Source organism: Leucoraja erinacea, chromosome 36 (assembly GCF_028641065.1).
Source record: "Leucoraja erinacea ecotype New England chromosome 36, Leri_hhj_1, whole genome shotgun sequence".
Lineage (NCBI taxonomy): Eukaryota > Metazoa > Chordata > Chondrichthyes > Rajiformes > Rajidae > Leucoraja > Leucoraja erinaceus.
This window is the reverse complement of record NC_073412.1, coordinates 2570367-2592028: the sequence shown is the minus strand read 5'-3', so window position 1 is coordinate 2592028 and position 21662 is coordinate 2570367. Positions and strand designations below refer to the sequence as shown.

The window sequence follows — 21662 nt, the reverse complement described above, 5'->3', positions numbered from 1 at the left end:
TGCTGCCTCACAGAGCCCGTGACCCAGCCTCAATCCTTCCACATCTCCAAGCCACTGGAACATATTTTATCGGATGTGTCGTCTTCCAAAGGTTTATTTTAATTTATTATTTTTTCAAGGCGCATGGCCAGATTTTATTACCTGAGAAAATGATTTTTGTGTCACTTTATTGAACCACTGCGTTGCTTCCGTTGACTGACCTCCTACTGGGCCCTTTGTGTGAGGAGTTCCAGTGTTTAGACTCATAGATGGTAAAGAAATCTATCATACATGTATAAGTCACGATGGTACATGACTTGGAGGGGAATCTATAGATGGTGGTGTTACCATGGGCATACACTGTCCTCGTTGATGGTTGTGACTCTGGGAGGAGTCTATGCATATAACTGCAGTACATCGTACCTAAGGCAATCACCACGGTGGTATAGTGGACTTGAGTCTATATTGCTCAACATAGAGGATTTGAGTCTAGGAGTATTGTGTGCAATTTTTATTGCTATTTTGAGGAAGGACATTATTGCTATTGAGGGAGCCCAGCGTAGGTTCACCAGGTTAATTCCCGGGTTGGCGGGACTGACATATGATAAAAGAATGGGATTATATTCACTGGCATTTAGGATGAGAGGGGATCTTAAAGAACCATATAAAATTCTTAAAAGATTGGACAGGCTAGATGCAGGAAAAATGTTCCCCATGTTGGGGGAGTCCAGAACCAGGGGTCACAGTTTAAGAATAAGGGGCAGGCCATTTAGGACTGAGATGAGGAGAAACCTTTTCACCCAGAGAGTTGTGAATCTGTGGAATTCTCTGCCACAGAGGGCAGTAGAGGCCACTTCACTGGATGTTTTCAAGAGAGAGTTAGATTTAGCTCTTGGGGCTAAAGGAATTAAAGGGTGTGGGGGTAACAGCAGGAACGGGGTACTGATTTGGGGATGATCAGCCATGATCATATTGAATGGCGGTGCTGGTTCGAAGGGCTGAATGGCCAACTCCTGCATCTATGTTTCTACTGACTGTCAAAGTGAGGGTGATCTATGCAATAATCCCAGTAACTGTGAATCAAGTGCCGGGTTGCTTGATACCAGCTTAAATAACATTTCCAGCGGTATATATATATATATATATTATGCGTAGTTTCTCATTCCTTCCTTTGTAGTCCATTAAAAGTTGGCTCAAAGTTGCCTAAATAACTCCCTGACTCTCTCTCTGAAGAAGGGTCTCGATCCTAAAAGTCCTTCTCTCCAGAGATGCTGTCTGACCCGCTGAGTTACTCCAGCTTTTTGTGTCTAACTCCAGAGCAGTAACGTGTAATAACAAGTCCTCTGTTATAAGAATCCCTTAAAAATAACACAACACCAAAAAAAAAAGAAATGGTTGATTCTTCCAAATATTTTCATCATTTCAAATATCATCCAGTATACAAACTCAATCAAACACGCTGGTGTTGTCTAATCTATATTATATTCAAAGCTTGTGTACATGTGACCAACATACCTCTTAATCAAACATTTCTTGACACTCTTTATAGATAACATCCTCATTCTAAAACTAGAATTCCACGCCATTATGAGAAAACCCTTTGAAATTTGATGGTGCTAATGTCTGAAGATTATCGAGTCCAGTCTTTAGACTTGGTTTTATTTCCTGTCAGTCACTGGCTATGATCTGTAGATTTAACATTAATAGAACACATATTTGTAACACTTTTACGAGCTCTTTGGTGCATAGTTTCGAATGAAATTCCTTCCTTATTTGAATTTCAACATAAGATGACCGACGTACGATTTGTCGTATCGTCTCTACCTAGTTTTGTTTTTTTGTGACACAGCGTGGAAACACGGCCCTTCGGCGCACCGAGTCCGCGCCGACCAGCGATCACCCCGTACACTAGTCCTATCCTCGACAACAGGGACAATTTTACAGAAGCCAATTAACCGACAAGCCCGCACGTCTTTGGAATGTGGGAGGAAACCCACGCGGTCACAGGGAGAACGTGCAAACTCCACACAGAGAGCACCCGTGGTCAGGATCACGCCCGGGTCTCTGGCGATGTATGGCAGCTGCTGCCTCTGTTATCAGGCAGCTGAGTGGTCATTCCATTAACCTTTGAGGGGTGTGTTTGTATCTTGAATGGACAATGAAAAAGTCTCCAACAGATTGTACAAGCCAATGGTGCCTGAGTGGACTTTCCATGAGTGGACTTCCCTTCCCTTCCCTTCCCAACACTAAAGCATCAGATTGATAGGTTAATTACCCCCAGGTGATGAGATTGGCAGAATAGTTGGGAACGGAAGGCGTGCAGACTACATGAAAAATAAGTGAGGGTTGCAATTGCTATGTGAGCCAGTATCAACCTGATGGGTTGAATGGCCTCCTTCTATGTTGTAAGGAAATATGGAAATTCTTCAGGCATTCAAGCAAGCCTTGTGATCAGTGGGGGTTAGTGATGGCTTTGGCCTAATTCAATCATTGCTCCTCCTTTGAATGACTGCAACTATTTATTATTCATTAACAATGATTCGTGGGATCAAACAGTGCAGAAATGGACCATTCGGCCCTGTATATCCATGCTGGCCATCAAGGACGTTTTATTTGAAAGACGTTATTTATTTAAGGACTGGTGTTAATTCTCTCAGAATGCTGGGCCTGACACTTGGTCCTGGATGAGATAACTCCCTCATTAGTTGACCCAGACAAGGAGCCAGTGAACCAGAAACTGTCTCCAGATCCCAGTACTGTCAAAAAATAAATAAATAGCATATGGCAACCCCATTAATCCAGGTGTTTGTTAAATAAATGGTTAAAGATTGTTAAAGCAACAGATACCAACATAAGTTCATAAGTTACAGGGGCAGAATTTGGCCCGTCGAGTCTACTCCACCATTCAATCGTGGCTGATCTATCTTCCCCTCTCAACCCCATTCTCCTGCCTTCTCCCCATAACCCCTGACACCCGTACTAATCAACAATCTATCAATCTCTGCCTTAAAAATATATACATTGACTTGGTCTCCACTGTGGCAATGAATTCCACAGATTCACCACCCTCTGACTAAAGAAATTCCTCCTCGTCTCCTTTCTAAAGGCACATTCTTTTATTCTGAGGCTGTGGCCTCTGGTCCTAGACTCTCCCACTAGTGGAAACATCCTCTCCACATCCACACTATCCAGGCCTATCATATTGTTTAAGAGACATTTGGACAGGATTGGTTTAGAGGGTTATAGCCAAGCACAGGCAGGTGGGACTATGGGGCATGTTGGCCAGCACGGGCAAGTCGGGCCGAAGGGCCTACTTACCACGTTGTATCACTCTATGAAATACAAGTGGTTCATCGGTGGGAGATAGGAGACCTGCCCTTCTTATCCATTCTCTTCTGTAGAGTCTATAACAACAATCCTATATCTTAGAAGGAGAATAAACAGGGGAATCCATAATTGGAAATTGCGATTTTCAATGGGAAAAAAAACCCTCCTTCTTTCCCACCCATCTAATCATCTGCCCCCTTTTATTGTTACACTTGGTTGAGAATATTTTCGGTTTTCCTAGCCTAACCTTTCTTTATTTAAAGTGACCGATGGCAGGCTTGGCTTTGTGCGATCGCAGTCAGAAATATTCTCCACTCTAAATACTGAAAAGGTTCAAATCTATTTCTCTTGGTTTATTATGTCATATTTGTCATTTATGTAAAATAAAGGATGAAATATTATTTGAATATTAACAAGATTTAAATCGTTTTTTAAAAAAAAATATCGAGCCCTCCAGTATTCTCTCTCAAAGGCACACACTAGTGGCTCCATTTGAGGCAGCCATAATTCTAACCCAAATGGCCTTGCTTGCTGGGCAAGGCTGCATAGCGAAAACTCTCAAACAGTTTGAGAAGGGATCTCGTAGCTAGCTCGGACCACAGATGAGATCAAATCCAGCTCATTTTTTGTATCCTTTGTGTTGGTACAAAGAAATCACAGATATTTATGGAGACCAAATTGGGCCCTTGACTGAACCCAGAGAACTCACTATAAACACAAAAAGCTGGAGTAACTCAGCGGGACAGGCAGCTGAAGAAAGGTCTCAGCCCCAATTGTCACCCGTTCCTTCTCTCCAGAGATGCTGCCTGTCCCGCTGAGTTACTCCAACTTTTTGTGCTTAACTTCGATTTGAACCAACATCTGCAGTTCCTTCTCATGCAAACTTGCACTAAAACTGTATTGTTAAGGACTGTACAGTGTGACTTCACGATATGCCATGTATTAAATGTTTGAGCCATCAAGAGAACTGCTTAGTCTACATCTACCCTGACATTTAAAATCTTACTTAGTAAGACATTGAGATATCATTTGGGCAGTTTTTGGTATCATGCATCTACACAAAAGTAGATACCTCATGGAACAATTTCACTAAAAGTCATTCTCCTCAAAGAAAAACCCCAATGTAAGAATTTGCTTCTGAATCTTTTGACTGACATGCTGTTGTCTACGTGCGGGGAATAAGATGGTACACTTGTAGCTTCTCCGCGATGGACATCCCTTGCATCTTATAGCCCATTTTATCTGAACTCCACAGAGCCATCATATGACCATCCTTAACTCAAAACCTTCCAATCTGGAGATAAGGTTCAATCAACTGTTGAGCAAAGTTAGTGACAAAAGCATAGCACATGGAACTTTTTTTCAAGAAGATCCTTAAACTCTTGCTACTTGGCCAAGAAATTTAGATTTTGATATGTCCCAAAGTGTCAAATTCAATGTGATGATGCAGCTTTAAAACAACATGTGTTATATTAACCAAATTGTTTATGAGAGGGGAAAATAGCTTGCAACTTATTATAGTAGCTTATTTTAGGATTAAACAAATAACTACTTTGGAGCACGCCTCTAGATGTTGGCCAGTAGCACATTTGGTTCATTGCTGGGCTGGGAGCCAGTGTTCTGGGTTATTGATCGGGGCAATGTGAATTTGAATCCCAGCCACAGTAACGGGAGAATTTAAAACCAAGCGAATGAATAAATCTGGATTTAAGGTTAGCCGTAATAAAGATCGATGATTCATTCAGGGAAGTAAAACTGCTTGAGGGACCCCTCGCATTCACGGATAACGTTGGCTCTTAACTCCTCCGTCAGTGACTATCAGAGATGGATAAATAAATACCAGTGACATCCATAGACTACGTAAATAATTAAGAAACACATTGTTTTGATTTTAACTTGGTTTTGACTGCTGCTTCCGTGCGTAGAGCCCATCTATGTTATTTGATACGTTTTTTTGCCTTCCATCACAGCGAGGAGGAGATGCGCTGTGATGGATGTCTGTGTAAATTGTGTTGTGTCTTGGGTCTTTTTTTGCATGTGTGTATTGACTGCAGAAACAACATTTCATTTGAGCCTCTATGAGGTTCAAGTGACAAATAAATTGTACTGTGTATTGTGTGTTATAACCCAAGATAGACACAAAAAGCTGGAGTAACTCAGAGATGCTGCCTGCCCCGCTGAGTTACTCCAGCTTTTTGTGTCTATCTTTGATTTAAACCAGCATCTGTGCAGTTCTTTCCTACATGGCATGCTACACATAACCCAGTTCCCCCTTGTCTTGATCCTAGCTGGCGTGCGTTCAACTTATCATTTAGGATGGGTTTTCAGGACATTCTGACAGATCCAAGTGTCTGGGAACAAGAGGTCCTCTCATTCTTCACCTCCTGCTGATCTGATGGACCGAACTTCACCCGACTGTCGCTGGATGTGTTATTGCTCCAATTGTTGGTGTTACAATTCCTTTCTGACTTTTAATGTAGCTAGAAGTCTTTAGCTACATTACCTCCTTCAATAGAAGCATCATTTTAGTGTCCCCTATCATCTATCCACAATTAGTTCCAATGTTGAAAAAGAGGTTCTCTTCCCTTATCTCCATCAGTTTATCAATTATCCATTCTCAAGGTATGAAAAATTTATAAAATAATATGACACAAAACTAGATCTCTAAATTAACTGGTATCTAAAAATAAAATCACAGTTATACAGAAGAAAAAAGAGTTATTATATAATACACGACCTGTTCATTCCTCACAGAACCTCACAAGTTAGACGGAAGCTTAGATCGAACTGATTCCAAATCGGAACCAAAACCTATTGATCCCTTCCGGGTAACGTTTTTGTCTTTAGAGAATGTGGTGGGGAAGTTGGCCGCAGATGTGCCGGGTATTTGTCCTTGCGTTTGAGGTAAAGATCCCGTCGACATCTGCTTAGGTAGAGTCATGCACTCTGAGATGGAAGTGCAAGGTTTATTCGAGCGTTCAGGTCTAGAAAATGTTGTTAGGCTTCCCACAGCCTCCCTGACCGAGGACGGGCTGCTTCGATGCAACACTTGCGCCAACTCTTGTGGCAACGAAGGTTGAGATGCCGAGATGGTCTTAAGGTCCTCCTGGGTGAGGCGCCCAATGGGCTGACTGCTTTTGAGGGTGATGATCTGCTGGAGCGGGGCTTGGGGCAGGAGGAGGGAGGTGGGCGAACTTGACCCGTCGCTGGAGTCCCGTTGCAATGTCCGCTTGGGCGCCGGGCTTTGAAGGGGGGGGCTCGGAGCGTGGGGCGAGTAGGGCAAAGGTAGGTTGGCCAGGTGTTGCAATGGTGACGCTGGATGGCCAGGGTTGTCTCCTTGAGCCACGGGGGTCGCTTGTTGCTGTTGGCCCTGAGGCCTCTGGAAGCGTGGAGACACTTGCGGGAGATGATGACCCAAACTGGGCAGCGGGGAGCTCATCCCGACTGGGGGGAGGTGTCCTTGGCTCCCAGTTGGCGAGATGGAGATCCGTTTGTGGCACTGCTTGACTCCGGCGGACTGGGCGCCTCCCGGGAAGTGGCGGTGGCCGTGGCTGGCTTGGGGCGACCGAGAGGTGGCCTGGAACTGGGTCTGAGACTGGGACTGAGACTGGGACTGGGACTGGGACTGGGGCTGACCAGGGTGGATCTGGGTGAAAGCTGGGGCAGATGGGGCCAGGGTGGGGGGCTGGACCGGCGAGCCGCTGAGAAACTGCTGGAGGTGCCCCAGGCTGGGGGCCGGAGACCCCGAACCCGACCTTGACCGCTGCCCTTGACCCGGGCTACCGGCCGGAGTCCCTGAGGGGCGACGAGAAGATCCGGCCGAGGTGGTGCCCAGTTGCCGGTGCTGCTGGCCCATGCTGACGGGCGGAGACGCCCCCAGGAGATGGTGGGTCTGGAAGAGCACAGACGGAGGGGACTCGGAGCAGGGGGTCTGCAGTTGGGACGGGGCACTGGATGGAGACCCCATGGTGGGTGGTCCACTGCTGGGGGCCGAGTACTGCACCTTCTTCACCTGCCTTGGTGTCTGGTTGGACTGCTGACCCAAAGAGCTGAGGATGGACAAGGGCGGCTGGAACATGGCGCCGGGGAGACGAGGATGGTGATGAGTGAGGGCGATGGCCACAGACGTGGTGGCGGCTGCCGCCTGCAATGGAGCTCGGACCAGCGGTGTCCAGATGACTGGGGCTGGGCTGGACTCGGCCGGAGCTGCTTTCTGGACGGTCTGGGCCATCTCTCGGTCATGCTGCACGATCTGCTGGATGATCTCACTCTCCTGGTAGTTCAACGCTCCCGAGTTGAGGTCGTTCTGTACCTTGTGCAGCAAGATGGAGTTCTTCTTACCTGTCCAAAAAGACAAAACCGTGCAAGAACGTTAGATTATTATTGCAGGCCAGGGCCCAACAGTGTACTCACCTCTGACTGACAATGGCCTGTCCCACTTGGCGTCATGTACGTGACATCATTTACGTCGTGACGCGTTCATTTACATAGTGCGCATTACACGTGCAACGTGCGTGGTGATGTACGCAGTGATGCGCGGTTGCACGCAGCGCCCCAGGATTTTAGGATCTACAAAATCTTCGCGCGCCATCTGCCTGACACGCAAATGTTGCCCAAGTGGGACTGGCCCTTTAAATGCACAGAGTCTCTAGCCCAGAGTAGGGGAATCGAGGACCAGAGGACATAGGTTCAAGGTGAAAGGGAAAAGATTTAATAGGAATCTGAGGGGTGAGTTTTTCACACAGTGGGTGGTGGGTGTATGGAACAAGCTGCCAGAGGAGGTAGTTGAGGCCGGGACTATCCAAACGTTTAAGTAATAGTTCGATAGGTACATGGATAGGACAGGTTTGGAGGGATATGGACCAAGCAAAGGAGGTGGGACTAGTGTAGCTGGGACATGTTGGCCGGCATGGGCAAGTTGGGCCGAAGGGCCTGGTTCCACACTGCTATGCCTCTATGCCTCTATGACTGGAAATCCAATTAGGAACAGCTAGGAGAGTCTAGGACCAGAGGGAACAGCCTCAGAATAAAAGGACGGACCTTTAGAATGGAGATGAGGATGAATTTATTTTGCCTTGTCTAAATTTTATTTTGAGTAATGAAAGACGCAGTGGATGTGGAAAGGATGTTCTGGACTTTATCTTGCACTAAACATCATTCATGTTATTCCCTTTATCATGTCATAGAGTCATAGTGAAACAGGCCCTTCGGCCCAACTTGTCCACACCGGCCAACATGTCCCAGCTATACTTGTCCCACCTGCTCACATTTGGTGCATATCCCTCCAAATCTGTCCTATCCATGTACCTGTCTAACTGTTTCTTAAACGTTGGGGTAGTCCCGGCCTCAACTACCTCCTCTGGCAGCTTGTTCCATACACCCACCACCCTCTGTGTGAAAAAGTCACCTCTCAGATTCCTATTAAATCTCTTCCCCTTCACCTTAAACCTATGTCCTCTGGTCCTCGATTCCCCAACTCTGGGCAAGACATTGCGTGCATCTACCCGATGTATTGCTCTCATGTATCTGTACACAGTGGACGGCTGGATTGTAATCATGTATTGTCTTTCCGCTGACTGGTTAGCAACAGAAGCTTTCCACTGTATATCTCGATACACGTGACAATAAACTAAACAAAACTAGAGGGTGGTTGCTCTGTCGTAAAGTGAGCGATATTGCTGTTGTCATTGTGCAACCTGTTTCCCCCTCTGAGTGCACGTAAACGCAAACAACTGCAAATCTTGTACGTCTGAAATGAAATTGGAAAATACTGTCAATAATCACCCACCGCTAGTAAATGGAGAAACAGAGTTAGTGTTTCAGGACAAATATCTTTCTGTATCCAAGCAGGAATCAGAATCATTTGTACTCCCAAGGGAATACTCATTCATTAATACTCACCTGGAATTGTTCCAATATAGTTTTGTTTTAGTTTAGTTTAGAGTTACAGCGCGGAAACAGGCCCTTCGCGCAACCGAGCCCGCACCGACCAGCGACCCCCCGCACACTTATACTACACGGGGGCAATTTACATTCACACCAAGCCAATTAACCTACAAACCTGTACGTACGCCTTTGGAGTGTGGGAGGAAACCGAAGATCTCGGAGAAAACCCTTACGCAGGTCACGGGGAGAACGGGCAAACTCCGTACAGACAGCACCCGTGGTCGGGATCGAACTCGGGTCTCTGACGCTGTAAGGCAGCACCCGCTGAGTTCCTCCAGCACTTTTGTCTACCTTCGATTCTCCAGCACCTGCAGTTCCTTCTTAAACACTTCATCTAACCCATGTTCGGGATATGAGTACATTTGTTATTTAAATACCTCTGGATAGATAATAAGGGCTGTTGGAGTCTGGCAGGTTACTGAGGTCTTACACAATGCTGGCAGCACATTAAGAACACTACCGCTGTGTAAACAGATATAATATCCAGGGTTAGGATCGCCCTGCTCATTAGCTGATAGACCCTACTCAAAGTAAAAATTGGGATAAAACTTCAAAGAATACTAAACACTGCCGAATGATTAAACATGTCATTTGGCAGTTTGTGTTCCTGGTCCTGAATGTCGTTCTAAAATTAAAATAGAGAAACATAATTTTGCTGAAAATTATGGGGCCGCTGATGATAAATATTTATGAGAATCAACCTTTCATGACCCAGAAAGATTAGCATTTCTTATATATTTGCTCTGTTGCTAACTGGAGGAGAAGGATAATTTAAGCTGCTGCAGACAAGTGAATCTCACATCAGTCGCTGGGGAATGTATAAGAGATGAGTAGCTGGAATAACATGAATTGTCATTTAGACCAGCAAAGTTCTGTTGCGGGGAGGGGAGGGGTGAATTGGATTGCTCTTGAAGATTTGTTGTAGGGATGGAACTGCAGATGCTGGTTTACACAGAGCCCCACCCCCCCCCGTTCGATCCTGAGCTCAGGTGCTACCTGTACAGAGTTTACACGATCTCTCTCCCTGTGACCTGCGTGGGTTTTCTCCGGGTGCTCCGGTTTCCTCCCACACTCCAAATGCGTGCAGGTTTGATCTAACTGATGACTAATTGTCTTCTTCAGCTGCATGCCTGGGAGGCTGACATGCAAATGGACATCCCATGGCTAAAGATACTTCAGTAGACACAAAAAGCTGGAGTAACTCAGCGGGTGTTGTATGTACGAGGTTTGTACGTTCTCCTTGTGGCCATTCGGGTTTTACCCCTGAATTTTGCAAATGCCTCTGGGTCAGGTTGCATGTGGAAAAAATTACAAGTACTCAGGCTCAAAGCTGTGTAGTTTAGAGATACAGCACGTAAACAGGCCCTTCGGCCCACCGAGTCAATGCCCACCAGCGATCCCCGCACAGTTATGACCCTGTTCCACTGTACGAGTTCATTCAAGAGCTCTCCCGAGTTTAAAAAAAAATCAAACTCGTGGTAAGCACGGAGAATGTACGTAGCAGGTACGTCGGAGCTCGGGGACGTCTCTTAGCGGCTCGTAACGCTAATGGCAGGTACTCGGGAAATGCGCGCTGTAAGCTCGGGAAGATTTTTCAACGTTGAAAAATGTCCACGAGAGCCCCGAGTACCCATGAGCGGCCATTACCGTAATTCTCCGAGTTCGAATCAGGGCAAACTCGGAAGAATGAACTCGTACAGTGGAACAGGGCCATAACACTGCCCTACACATACGAGGGACAATTTTTACACATACACCAAGCCAATTAACCTACAAAACTGCACGTCTTTGCAGTGTGGGAGGAAACCGAAGATCTCGGAGAAAACCCACGCAGAGAACGTGCAAACTCTGTACAGACAGCACCTGTAGTCGGGATCGAACCCGGGTCCCTGGCGCTGCAAGCTCTGTAAGGCAGCAACTCTACCGCTGAGCCACCGTGACCACCTTAGAAACTTATAGTGGGTTGAGATTAGGTCAGGTATTAATTCAACAGTTCAATTCTTAGAATGTAATCTATAAGTGGTTGATGCAACGAACATACTGATGCTAGCCCGGAAGTGTTAATCCCATGATATCTCATCAATAATGCCCAGCATCATCTGTGATGATCACTCAGGCTAATCAACTCTAACTGCAGTCAGGAATGTGAATTATCTTGGCTTGGTGAATTATTTAAATGCCGTTTGATTGCATGGGTTTATGGCGGAGGAGAATGATCTATTGACTGCTCGGGGAGGGAGATGGGATTCCATTGGTGGAAGCAAGGAACTGCAGATGCTGGATAATACACAAAAGGGCACAAAGTGCCAGAGTAACTCAACGCTGGAGAAACTCAGCGGGTGAGGCAGCATCTAAGGAATGGCTGACGTTTCGGGTCGAAACCCTGAAGGAAATAGGCAACGTTTCGGGTCGAAACCCTGAAGGAAATAGGCAACGTTTCGGGTCGAAACCCTTCCGGGTTTCGACCTGAAACGTTGCCTATTTCCTTCGCTCCATAGATGCTGCTGCACCCGCTGAGTTTCTCCAGCATTTTTGTCTACCTACTCTCTGCAGTGCCAGCTTTAAGCAATGCTTCCACACATGAGGTTATTGATGATTTTTGCTGTCAACCTGAGCTAATCTCCAGTTCGATGAGAACTTATTGAAATGCATGAAGTCGGTCGTATCTAAATGATGTCTGTCATCGGCGCAAATCCCAAACGTTCCATAAACCGCCATTTTTGTCTGTCCTGTGCAATATACTTTTGCAAGAGAAACCGCTGTTGTCTAGGTTAGTTTCGCGATACAGCACGGAAACAGGCCCTTCGGCCCACCGAGTCTGTGCCGACCAGTGATCCCCACACACTAATGGCCCTGTCCCACTGTACGAGTTCATTCCAGGAGCTCTCCCGAGTTTTAAAAAAAATCAAACTCGTGGTAAGCGCGGAGAATGTACGTTGCGGGTACGTCGGAGCTCGGGGACGTCTCTTAGCGGCTCGTAACGCTAACGGCAGGTACTCAGGAAGACTCGCTAACGGCAGGTAAGCTCGGGAAGACTCGTGAAGATTTTTCAACATGTTGGAAAATGTCCACGAGAGCCCCGAGTACCGACGAGCGGCCATTACCGTAAATCTCCGAGTTCGAATCAGGGCAAACTCGGGAGAACTCGTGGAATGAACTCGCACAGTGGGACAGGGCTTTAACACCATCCTACACACACTAGGGACAATTTACATTTATACCAAAGCCAATTAACCTACATGTCTGCACGCCTTTGGAGTGTGGGAGGAAACCGAAGATCTCGGAGAAAACCCACGCGGACCTCTCCCACCAGTGAAAACATTCTAGGAATTCTCAATTGCAGACGAACAGCTTTATTGGAATTATAAAAATGGTCAGAGAGGGGGATGAATGAAATTAATTCAAAATGGGCTACAGTGAAAGTGTCATTTGACCTGCACCAAATTGCCCAGAGATGAAGGTTTAGTTTAGTTTAGTTTAGATATACAGCATTACAGCTCGGAAACAGGAGCTGCAGATGCTGGTTTAAACCAAAGATAGACCCAAAATGCTCACATTCAGACTGAAGAAGGGTCTCAACCCGAAACGTCACCCATTCCTTCCATCCAGAGATGCTGCCTGTCCCGCTGAGTTACTCCAGCATTTTGAGTCTATCTTCGATTGTTCCAGCATCTGCAGTTCCTTCTTAAACAGAGTAACTCAGCGGGACAGGCAGCATCTCAGGAGAACATGGATAGGTGTGGTGTTACCTATTTCCTTCGCTCCATAGATGCTGCTGCACCCGCTGAGTTTCTCCAGCATTTTTGTCTACCACAGATTGTTCCCGCATCTGCAGTTCCTTCTTAAACACGTAATCTTCCAATCATCAATTAAAGATTTATATTCCGTCCAATTGATGCAGATTCCCACCACTCTTATCATGTTAACGGCAATAACATTGGTGTTACAATATCATTCCCAGCATTATTTCAGTTTGTGGTATCAGTTTGATGAATTGATCAGGACTACTCTCTGCAGTACCAACTTTAAGCAATGTAGGTTAATTGGCCTGAGTGTAGGGAGTGGGTGGAATGGCATAGAACTAGTGTGAAAGGGTGATCGTGGTCAGCATGGACATGGTGGGCCGAAGGGACTGTTTTCATGCTGCATCTCTACAGTGTGTATGGGTGATCGAGGGTCAGTGTTGAGCCGATGGGCCGAAGGGCCTGTGTCCGTGTTGTTGCCTCTCAACTAAACTAAGCTGACCAGAAGTCACCATAGGGACGTGTAGGAAGGAACTGCGGATGCTGGTTTATACTGAAGATAGATGCAAATAGCTGCAGTAACTCAGTTACTCTGATAACAAGCCCGCTTTGATTTATCAAAAGCTAGGTGTAACCCCCACGAAGGTGGATATCCTGGCATGGGAGATGTTATGCTGCAATGCTGTGCTCTGAATTCTACTGCTGAGATAATTCCTGGTAATTAGAGTGGATTTAAATTGCACTTGAATCAGGGGCATGCTACTAGTGCAGCGTTTCATGAGTGCCAGACTCATAGCTGCTCCAAATTAAACTTCATCGTTGGTTTAAAGGGGACTGCATGTGAATGTCAGAACAATATACATGGAGACTTGTAGAGTGCATCCAGCATTGTGTAGAACAGAATCTCAATAGCACCCCCCGATAGACACAAAATGCTGGAGTAACTCAGCGGGACAGGCAGCATCTCTGGAGAGAAGGAATGGGTGACGTTTCGGGTCGAGACCCTTCCTCAAGATTCATAGATTCATAGAAAATAGGTGCAGGAGTAGAGGCCATTCAGCCCTTCGAGCCTGCACCGCCATTCAATATGATCATGGCTGATCATCCAACTCAGTATCCTGTACCTGCCTTCTCTCCATACCCCTTAGCCACAAGGGCCACATCTAACTCAATAGCACCCAGATCAGTAGTAGACCAATATCGGACGTTCCATTGATTCATTTCTACTGCGAGTGCGCTTTTTGTTGCTCCTTTCCTGAAACAATTAAGTGAGGTTTTCTTCTCAGAAGGAAGCACAAAGCCCGTGGTATTGGGTTCGCCGGCTGTTATAGTCGGGTCTATTGACTTTAACAATACTGAATAACGGAAAGTAACACCGCCCACTTTGTACTGATTCCCAAGGCTGGCATGCACAATCTTGGCAAGGATATCTCCCACTCATGTACCATGCACTGTTCATGCAGCAAGCAAACATCAGCAGGCAGTTCATCAAAACCTGCGTCACACTTGAGCCCAACTTGGGCGGCACAAGGGTTCGATCCTGACCAGGGGTGCGTATCTGTACGGAGTTTGTACGTTGACCTGCATGGGTTTTCTCCGGGTGCTGCAGTTTTCTCCCACGCTCCAATGATGTACAGGTTTGCGTAGGTTAATTGGCTTCGGTAAAATGGTATATTGGCCCTAGTGGGTAGGATAGTGCCAGTGTGTGTGGGATTATTGGTCAGCATGGACTCAGTGGGCTGAATGGCCTGTTCCCGCGCTGTATCTCTACACTAGACAAAATTAAAATTCTACTGAGATCCAACGTGCACACATGACTGATGGCCTACACACACGACCTTTTCTCGTCGGGTCTCAGGTGTCGTTGAGGCCGCAACGAGGAGCGGCCTCCAACAGGAAGAAGCCGGGGACTCAGGTGTCGACTCACCGTTGCCGTCGCGGAGCTGGCCGGGTCCGGAGCGGGTGGAGCGGTGGAGGAGCGCTGCTGCTGCTGCTGTCGTTGCTGCTGCTGCTGCTGCTGCTACCGGAGAGTTGGAGGCTCCAACGACGGATCTGTGGACGACGGCACCGGGAGCCCACGGCTCCCTGGGGGGAGACCGCTTCTCAGGGCTCCTGCAACGGCGACTTCTCCCGCCCGAGTTGCGGGGTCGAAGAGCTCCTGGAGCGGGGCCTGACACCACTGCCCCGCGCGGCTGGAATGGCCGCGGACTCTGCGAGCGCACGCCGGGGGCTCTAACACCAAGACCCGGTGTGCGACCTCGCACCACCCGCCGTGGCTATAATGGCCGCGGGACAATCGCCATCGCCAGCCGGGGGCTATGACTTTGACTCTGACATCGGGGGGGGGAGAGTGCAGTGGAGAGATAAGTTTATTTGGCCTTCCATCACAGCGATGTGATGGATGTTTATGTTAAATGTAATTATTGTTGTGTCTGGGGTCTATTTGTATGTAATGTATGGCTGCAGAAACGGCATTTCGTTTGGACCTCCAGGGGGGTCCAAATGAAACTAAAAATTCTACTCTGATCTGAGCGTGGGGGGGGGGGGGGGGGGGGGGGGAGAAGAAAGGAAGAGGCGGAGCCAGTGGGCTGAGGGAGAGCTGGGAAGAGGAGGAGAAACATAGAAACATAGAAATTAGGTGCAGGAGTAGGCCATTCGGCCCTTCGAGCCTGCACCGCCATTCAATATGATCATGGCTGATCATCAACTCAGTATCCCGTACCTGCCTTCTCTCCATACCCTCTGATCCCCTTGGCCACAAGGGCCACATCTAACTCCCTCTTAAATATAGCCAATGAACTGTGGCCTCAACTACCCTCTGTGGCAGAGAGTTCCAGAGATTCACCACTCTCTGTGTGAAAAAAGTTCTTCTCATCTCAGTTTTAAAGGATTTCCCCCTTATCCTTAAGCTGTGACCCCTTGTCCTGGACTTCCCCAACATCGGGAACAATCTTCCTGCATCTAGCCTGTCCAACCCCTTAAGAATTTTGTAAGTTTCTATAAGATCCCCTCTCAATCTCCTAAATTCTAGAGAGTATAAACCAAGTCTATCCAGTCTTTCTTCGATAGAGAAAGCAGGGACTACCTGAAATTGGAGAAGTCAACGTTCATACCACTGGGGTGTAAGCTGCCCAAGCGAAATATGAGGTGCTGCTCCTCCAATTTGTGGTGGGACTCACTCTGGCTATGGAGGAGGCCCAGGACAGAAAGGTCGGAATCGGAATGGGAGGGGGAGTTGAAGTGCTGAGCCCCCGGGGGATCAGGTTGGTTATTGCGGACCGAGTGGAGGTGTTTGGCGAAGCGATGAAGCCAAGCCTAGAAATTTAAGATAGATACAAAATGCTGAAGTAACTCAGCGGGACAGGCAGCATCTCTGGAGAGAAGGAATGGGTGACATTTCGGGACGGAATTCTTCATCAGACTGAGAGTTGGGGGTCAGAGGGAGACGAGAGATATAGGGAGTGATGTCGAGAGACAAAGAAGAAATTAATGAAAGATATGCAAAAAAGTAAAGGAAACAGGCCATTGCTGGCTAATTGCTAGGTGAGAACAAGAAGCTGGTGTGACTTGGGTGGGGGAGGGATGGAGAGAGAGAAGGAATGCCGGGTTTATTTGAAGTTAGAGAAATCAATGATCATACCATTGGGTTGTAAGCTGCCCAAGCAAAATATAAGATGCTGTTGCTTGTAGTTCTTTATGCCGATTGTAATCTGGTTTGACAGTCAAAAGATGCGGCCAGTTTAAAACTGGGCTAGGCTTCTTATTCTCTCTTCTTGTGTCAGGCAGTACTGAAAATCAACAATGTCACAACGAGAGGCATGTTTCTGCAGAAGCAACTAGCGGCTGGAATCCTGCACAGACCAGTTCTGCCTCTGGAGGGGAGGGCTGTCATTAAAGTAGGTTATCATTATTAATTTGCTTGTTCGGGAGGAAAGTTAGTCCAGAATGTAGAGCACATTTTGCCTGGACAAGTTCTACTGCGCTGTTCCTTTCCCAGTGTGATCTTAAACAAGGGTCTCTTCAGCAGTCATGGGACGGGCGGTCACGGTGGTGCAGCGGTAGAGTCGCTGCCACTACAGCAAATGTAGCGCCAGAGACCCAGGTTCGATCCCGACTACGGGAGCTGTCTGTACGGAGTTTGTACGTTCTCCCCGTGACCTGCGATGGTTTTCTCCGAGATCTTCGGTTTCCTCCCACACTCCAAAGACATACAGATTTGTAGGTTTAAGAAGGAACTGCAGATGCTTGAAAATCGAAGGTACACAAAAAAGCCGGAGAAACTTAGCGGGTGCAGAAGCATCTATGGAGCGAAGGAAATAGGCAACGTTTCGGGCCGAAACCCGGAAGGAAATAGGCAACGTTTCGGGCCGAAACCCTTCTTCATAATGTAAAAATTGTCCCCCTAGTGGGTGTAGGATAGTGTTAGTGTGCGGGGATCGCTGGTCGGCACGGACTCGGTGGGCCGAAGGGCCTGTTTCCCAGCTGTATCTCTAAACTAAACAAGACAAGCGCTGGTCTGGCAAGGGTTTGATAGCAGACGAGATTACAACCGGTAAACTTCTGTGTTTTTAGTTTAGTTTAGTTTAGAGACACAACGCCACAGTCTTTGTTTTTATCACCATTATAATTAAGCAGTATTAGGGTTATTAATTATTTTTTATTAGCAGATATTACCTTTGTGTTAATACGTTCAGAGGCCTGTGGAACTGCAGCAAGTAGGAATGTCATGCCAGTGTTAAACGTGCTTGATTCTTGACAGCCTTGTCGCATGGATAGCAAACTGTCCATTTCTCGTTACACAGGGACGGCACAGCGGTTGAGCTGCTGCCTCACGGCGACAGAGACACGGGTTCGATCCTGACTACGGGTGCTGTCGCCGCGGAGTTTGTCCGTCCTCCCTGTGATGGCGTGGGTTTTCTCCGGGTGCTCCGGTTTCCTCCCGCATTCCCGAAGACGTGCAGGTTTGTTGGCTAACGGCCAATTGTACATCGCGGGTGTAGGGTGCGAAAGTGGGATAAGGTGGAACGTGTGTGAATGGGTGATTGGCGGGCAAAGTGGACTCAGTGCGCTGAAGGGCCTGTGTCTCCATGCTGTATGCCTAAACTCAAAAACTGCAGACAAAACACAGTTGCTGCATTCCCAGCAGGGAATCCCGAGCAGTGAACTCAGTGTGGCTACAGGGAGAACTCAATACATGGAGAAGATGGCTTGGAGACTCTCAAAGGGCAGAGGTGAGTTGCTGAGTGTTGTGGCAATCCTGTCCTGCAATTTTGACCATATGGTTTCCCAATGAATAGACACAAAATGCTGGAGAAACTCAGCGGGACAGGCAGCATCTCTGGAGAGAAGGAATGGGTGACGTTTCGGGAGTTTTTGTCAGTCTCCCTACCTGCTTCCACTACCTGCAACCTCCGGCAACCACCTGCAACCTCCGGGAACCGCACGGAAACCTTGGGCAAAGTCTCCAGAGGTTTCCGTTCAGGTTACCGTTCAGGTTTCCTAAGTGGGACAGGGGCATTACTCCAGCATTTTGTGTCTGTGGGTTGAGGCGGTAGGCGGCGCGACTCTCGTCAGCAGCGGCCTCTGCAGCCCGTCTGCGTTTTTATTATTTTTTGTCTATGTTTTTATATCGTTTTTTTTTTTTTTTTTTTTGGGGTGTGTGGGTGGGGGGGGGGGGGGGGGGGTGGGAGGGAGGGGGTATCTTTTAAATCTCTCCCTGCACGGGAGACCCGACCTTTTCTTTGTCGGGTCTCCGTTGTCGTTGGGGCTGCAACGAGGAGCGGCCTCCAACAGGAGAAGACCGGGGGCTCTGGTGCCGACTACTCACCTCACCGTCGCGGAGCTGGCCGAGTCCGGAGCAGGTGGAGCGGTGGTGGAGCGCTGCTGCTGCTGCGGCCCGACCTCCGGAGATTCGGAGGCTGCAACTGCTCTACTATCAGAAGTAGGGTGATAAACTAATTCAAACACAACCTTGCATTCAGAACCCATTCATGGTGCTGTATTAAGATGTTATGGTTCTAATTAAGCAAAGGGAAGGCAGCATTTGTCTCTCTGTGTCTGTGGCGTTGTTCCATCTGAGAGTCTGACACCATGTTATAACGATACCAAAACATTCTTTTTTCGGAAGCTCTGCAGGGAATACTGCCTCTATAAGTCCTTCTCGGTGTAATAAGCACCTGACTCCTTCTTGGTCCATTTTGAAGGTTTATCTTTTTATTTTAAACTTGTTAAAGTTTCTGCTAAAATAGTGGGCCTTATGAGCAAGTTAAGTGTGAACTGACTCATGTCACGAGCAAACGATATGTGCAGGAAGAAACTGCAGGTGTTGGTCTAAACTGAAGATCGACACACAATGCTGGAGTAACTCAGCGGGACGGGCAGCGTCTCTGGAGAGAAGGAATGGGTGACGTTTCGGGTCGAGACCCTTCTTCAGGCTAGTCAGGGGAAAGGGGAATGAGAGATTTTGATGATGATGTAGAGAGATAATGAACAATGTATAAATGATGTATAAATAACAATGATATGCAACAAAATTAACGATGATAAAGGAATCAGGCCATTGTTAGCGACCCGCAACGTCACCCAATCCTTCTCTCCAGAGATGCTGCCTGTCCCGCTGAGTTACTCCAGCATTTTGTGTCCATCTTCACATCGTTTCTCAAGTTGTGCTGAGCTAGGGCAGCTGCCAGTGCAGCATCAGAGAATAAAATTGTCTCAAAGCTAGAAGAACAGCCTGTTTTATCCCATTTGATTTGGTTGCAATATCAATACCGAGATGCAGATTCGATCCACAGTGGATGGGGTTCCATTTTCTACTGCATGGTTGAAGGCTTCAATATAGCTGGCATGTACTGTACTTACTAACTTGGTAAAATGGGCCAAGAGATCTGGGTTGGATCCTAACTACGGGTGCTGTCTGTACGGAGTTTGTACGTCCTCCCCGTGACAAGCGCGGGCTTTCTCCGGTTTCCCCCCACACTTCAAAGACGTACAGGTTTGTAGATTAATTGGCTTGGTATAATTGTACATCATCCCTAGTGTGTGTGTTGGATAGTGTCAGTGTGTGGGGATCGCTGGTCGGCACGGACTCGGTGGGCCGAAGGGCCTGTTTCCGCGCTGTATCCTTAAACTAAACCATGGTTTGTTTTCCTTTCAAAAGAAATTAAACTGCAGGCAGCAACAGGAAGGGGAAAGTACTTGCGAACTCTCTCTGCCGAAAAATTATGAAGTTGAATAAAAATCACATTCTCTTATCAGCAATCAATTAATGATTCGTAGTCAAACACTGAATGATTAGAGTTAAACTCTCATTATATTTTTGTATAAGAAACTGGACCAAAATACATCAACACCAATCTGCACTGCCCCTCCTAAATCAGTATCGGCATGCTCCCAAAATCTGACAAGTAACAGATTACTTATGAAAATTATAATGTTCTGAGATTTCAATTATATTGTCAAATCTACATTGCGACTTCATGCTCTCAAAGGATTGCTATGTTGATTAGTTCATAGCCTGAATCTCACTCATTCTCTTTTCATTATCTGCTTAACTCATTACTTCATTCAAACAACAGAAAAGAGAAAAGCAACATAATTTTGGCAATTAAAATAGAAAGGTCTGGATTTAAGATTGCGAACTTAGAACGTGGTTTGAATCGAAATGATTTTTAGATCGGGGATTTAAACATCTTGCAGTGTGCAGGAAGGAACTGCAGATGCTGGTTTAAACCGAAGATAGACACAAAAAGCTGGAGTAACTCAGCGGGACAGGCAGCGTCTCTGGAGAGAGGGAATGGGTGACGTTTCGGGTCGAGACCCTTCTTCCGACTGAGACTCAGGGGAAGGGAACCCAGAGATATCGACGGTGATGTAGAGAGATATAGAACAAATTAATAAAAGATATGCAAAAAATCTATTAACCCAGTAAAATCTTGCAGTTCTTGCATTTACAAAGTATTAGCAGGAATTGATTGATTGCATTAATGATATAATTCTTATCACCACAGGTGCTGGACGTGTGAAATGCTGCCTGACCCGCTGAATTACAATAGACAATAGACAATAGACAATAGACAATAGGTGCAGGAGGAGGCCATTTGGCCCTTCGAGCCAGCACCGCCATTCAATGTGATCATGGCTGATCATCCCCAATCAATTCCTGCCTTCTCCCCATACCCCCTGACTCCGCTATTTTTAAGAGCCCTATCTAGCTCTCTCTTGAAAGCATCCAGAGAACCTGCCTCCACCGCCCTCTGAGGCAGAGAATTCCACAGACTCACCACTCTCTGTGAGGAAAATCTCCGTTCTAAATGGCTTACTCCTTATTCTTGAACTGTGGCCCCTGGTTCTGGAGCAGTCTGGAGTTACTCCAGCACTTTGTGTCTATCTTTGGTATAAACCAGCATCTGCCAGATCCAACTAAATGCATTTCGTTGTCTCTGTACTGTACACTGACAATGACAATTAAAATTGAATCTGAATCTGATCTTTGCTTCTAATGTCAACAGAATGCAGCCCGGATTAGAGGGGCACTCTGTGTCTACCTTTAGCATTCGAACAAATCTCTTTATGGCATTCAGATATATTTCTATTTCTATTTCACTTCACCGGCGTGTGAAGGTTTTGTGGAAAAAATAATTCTGCTCCTGAACGAGCTGTTTTTTT

General features: G+C 46.9%; 1 protein-coding gene across 1 annotated transcript in view; it reads right to left on the bottom strand.

Annotated features, from left to right (window-relative positions):
* Nucleotides 1-515: 515 nt before the first annotated feature.
* hcn4 (hyperpolarization activated cyclic nucleotide-gated potassium channel 4) overlaps nt 516-21662 on the bottom strand; it is a 162901-nt gene continuing 141754 nt past the window's right edge. Inside the window, exon 8 of the mRNA XM_055662923.1 lies at nt 516-7647. Coding sequence (XP_055518898.1) covers nt 6065-7647 — 1583 coding nt within the window. The 3' untranslated portion in view covers nt 516-6064. The remainder of the gene's footprint in view (nt 7648-21662) is intronic.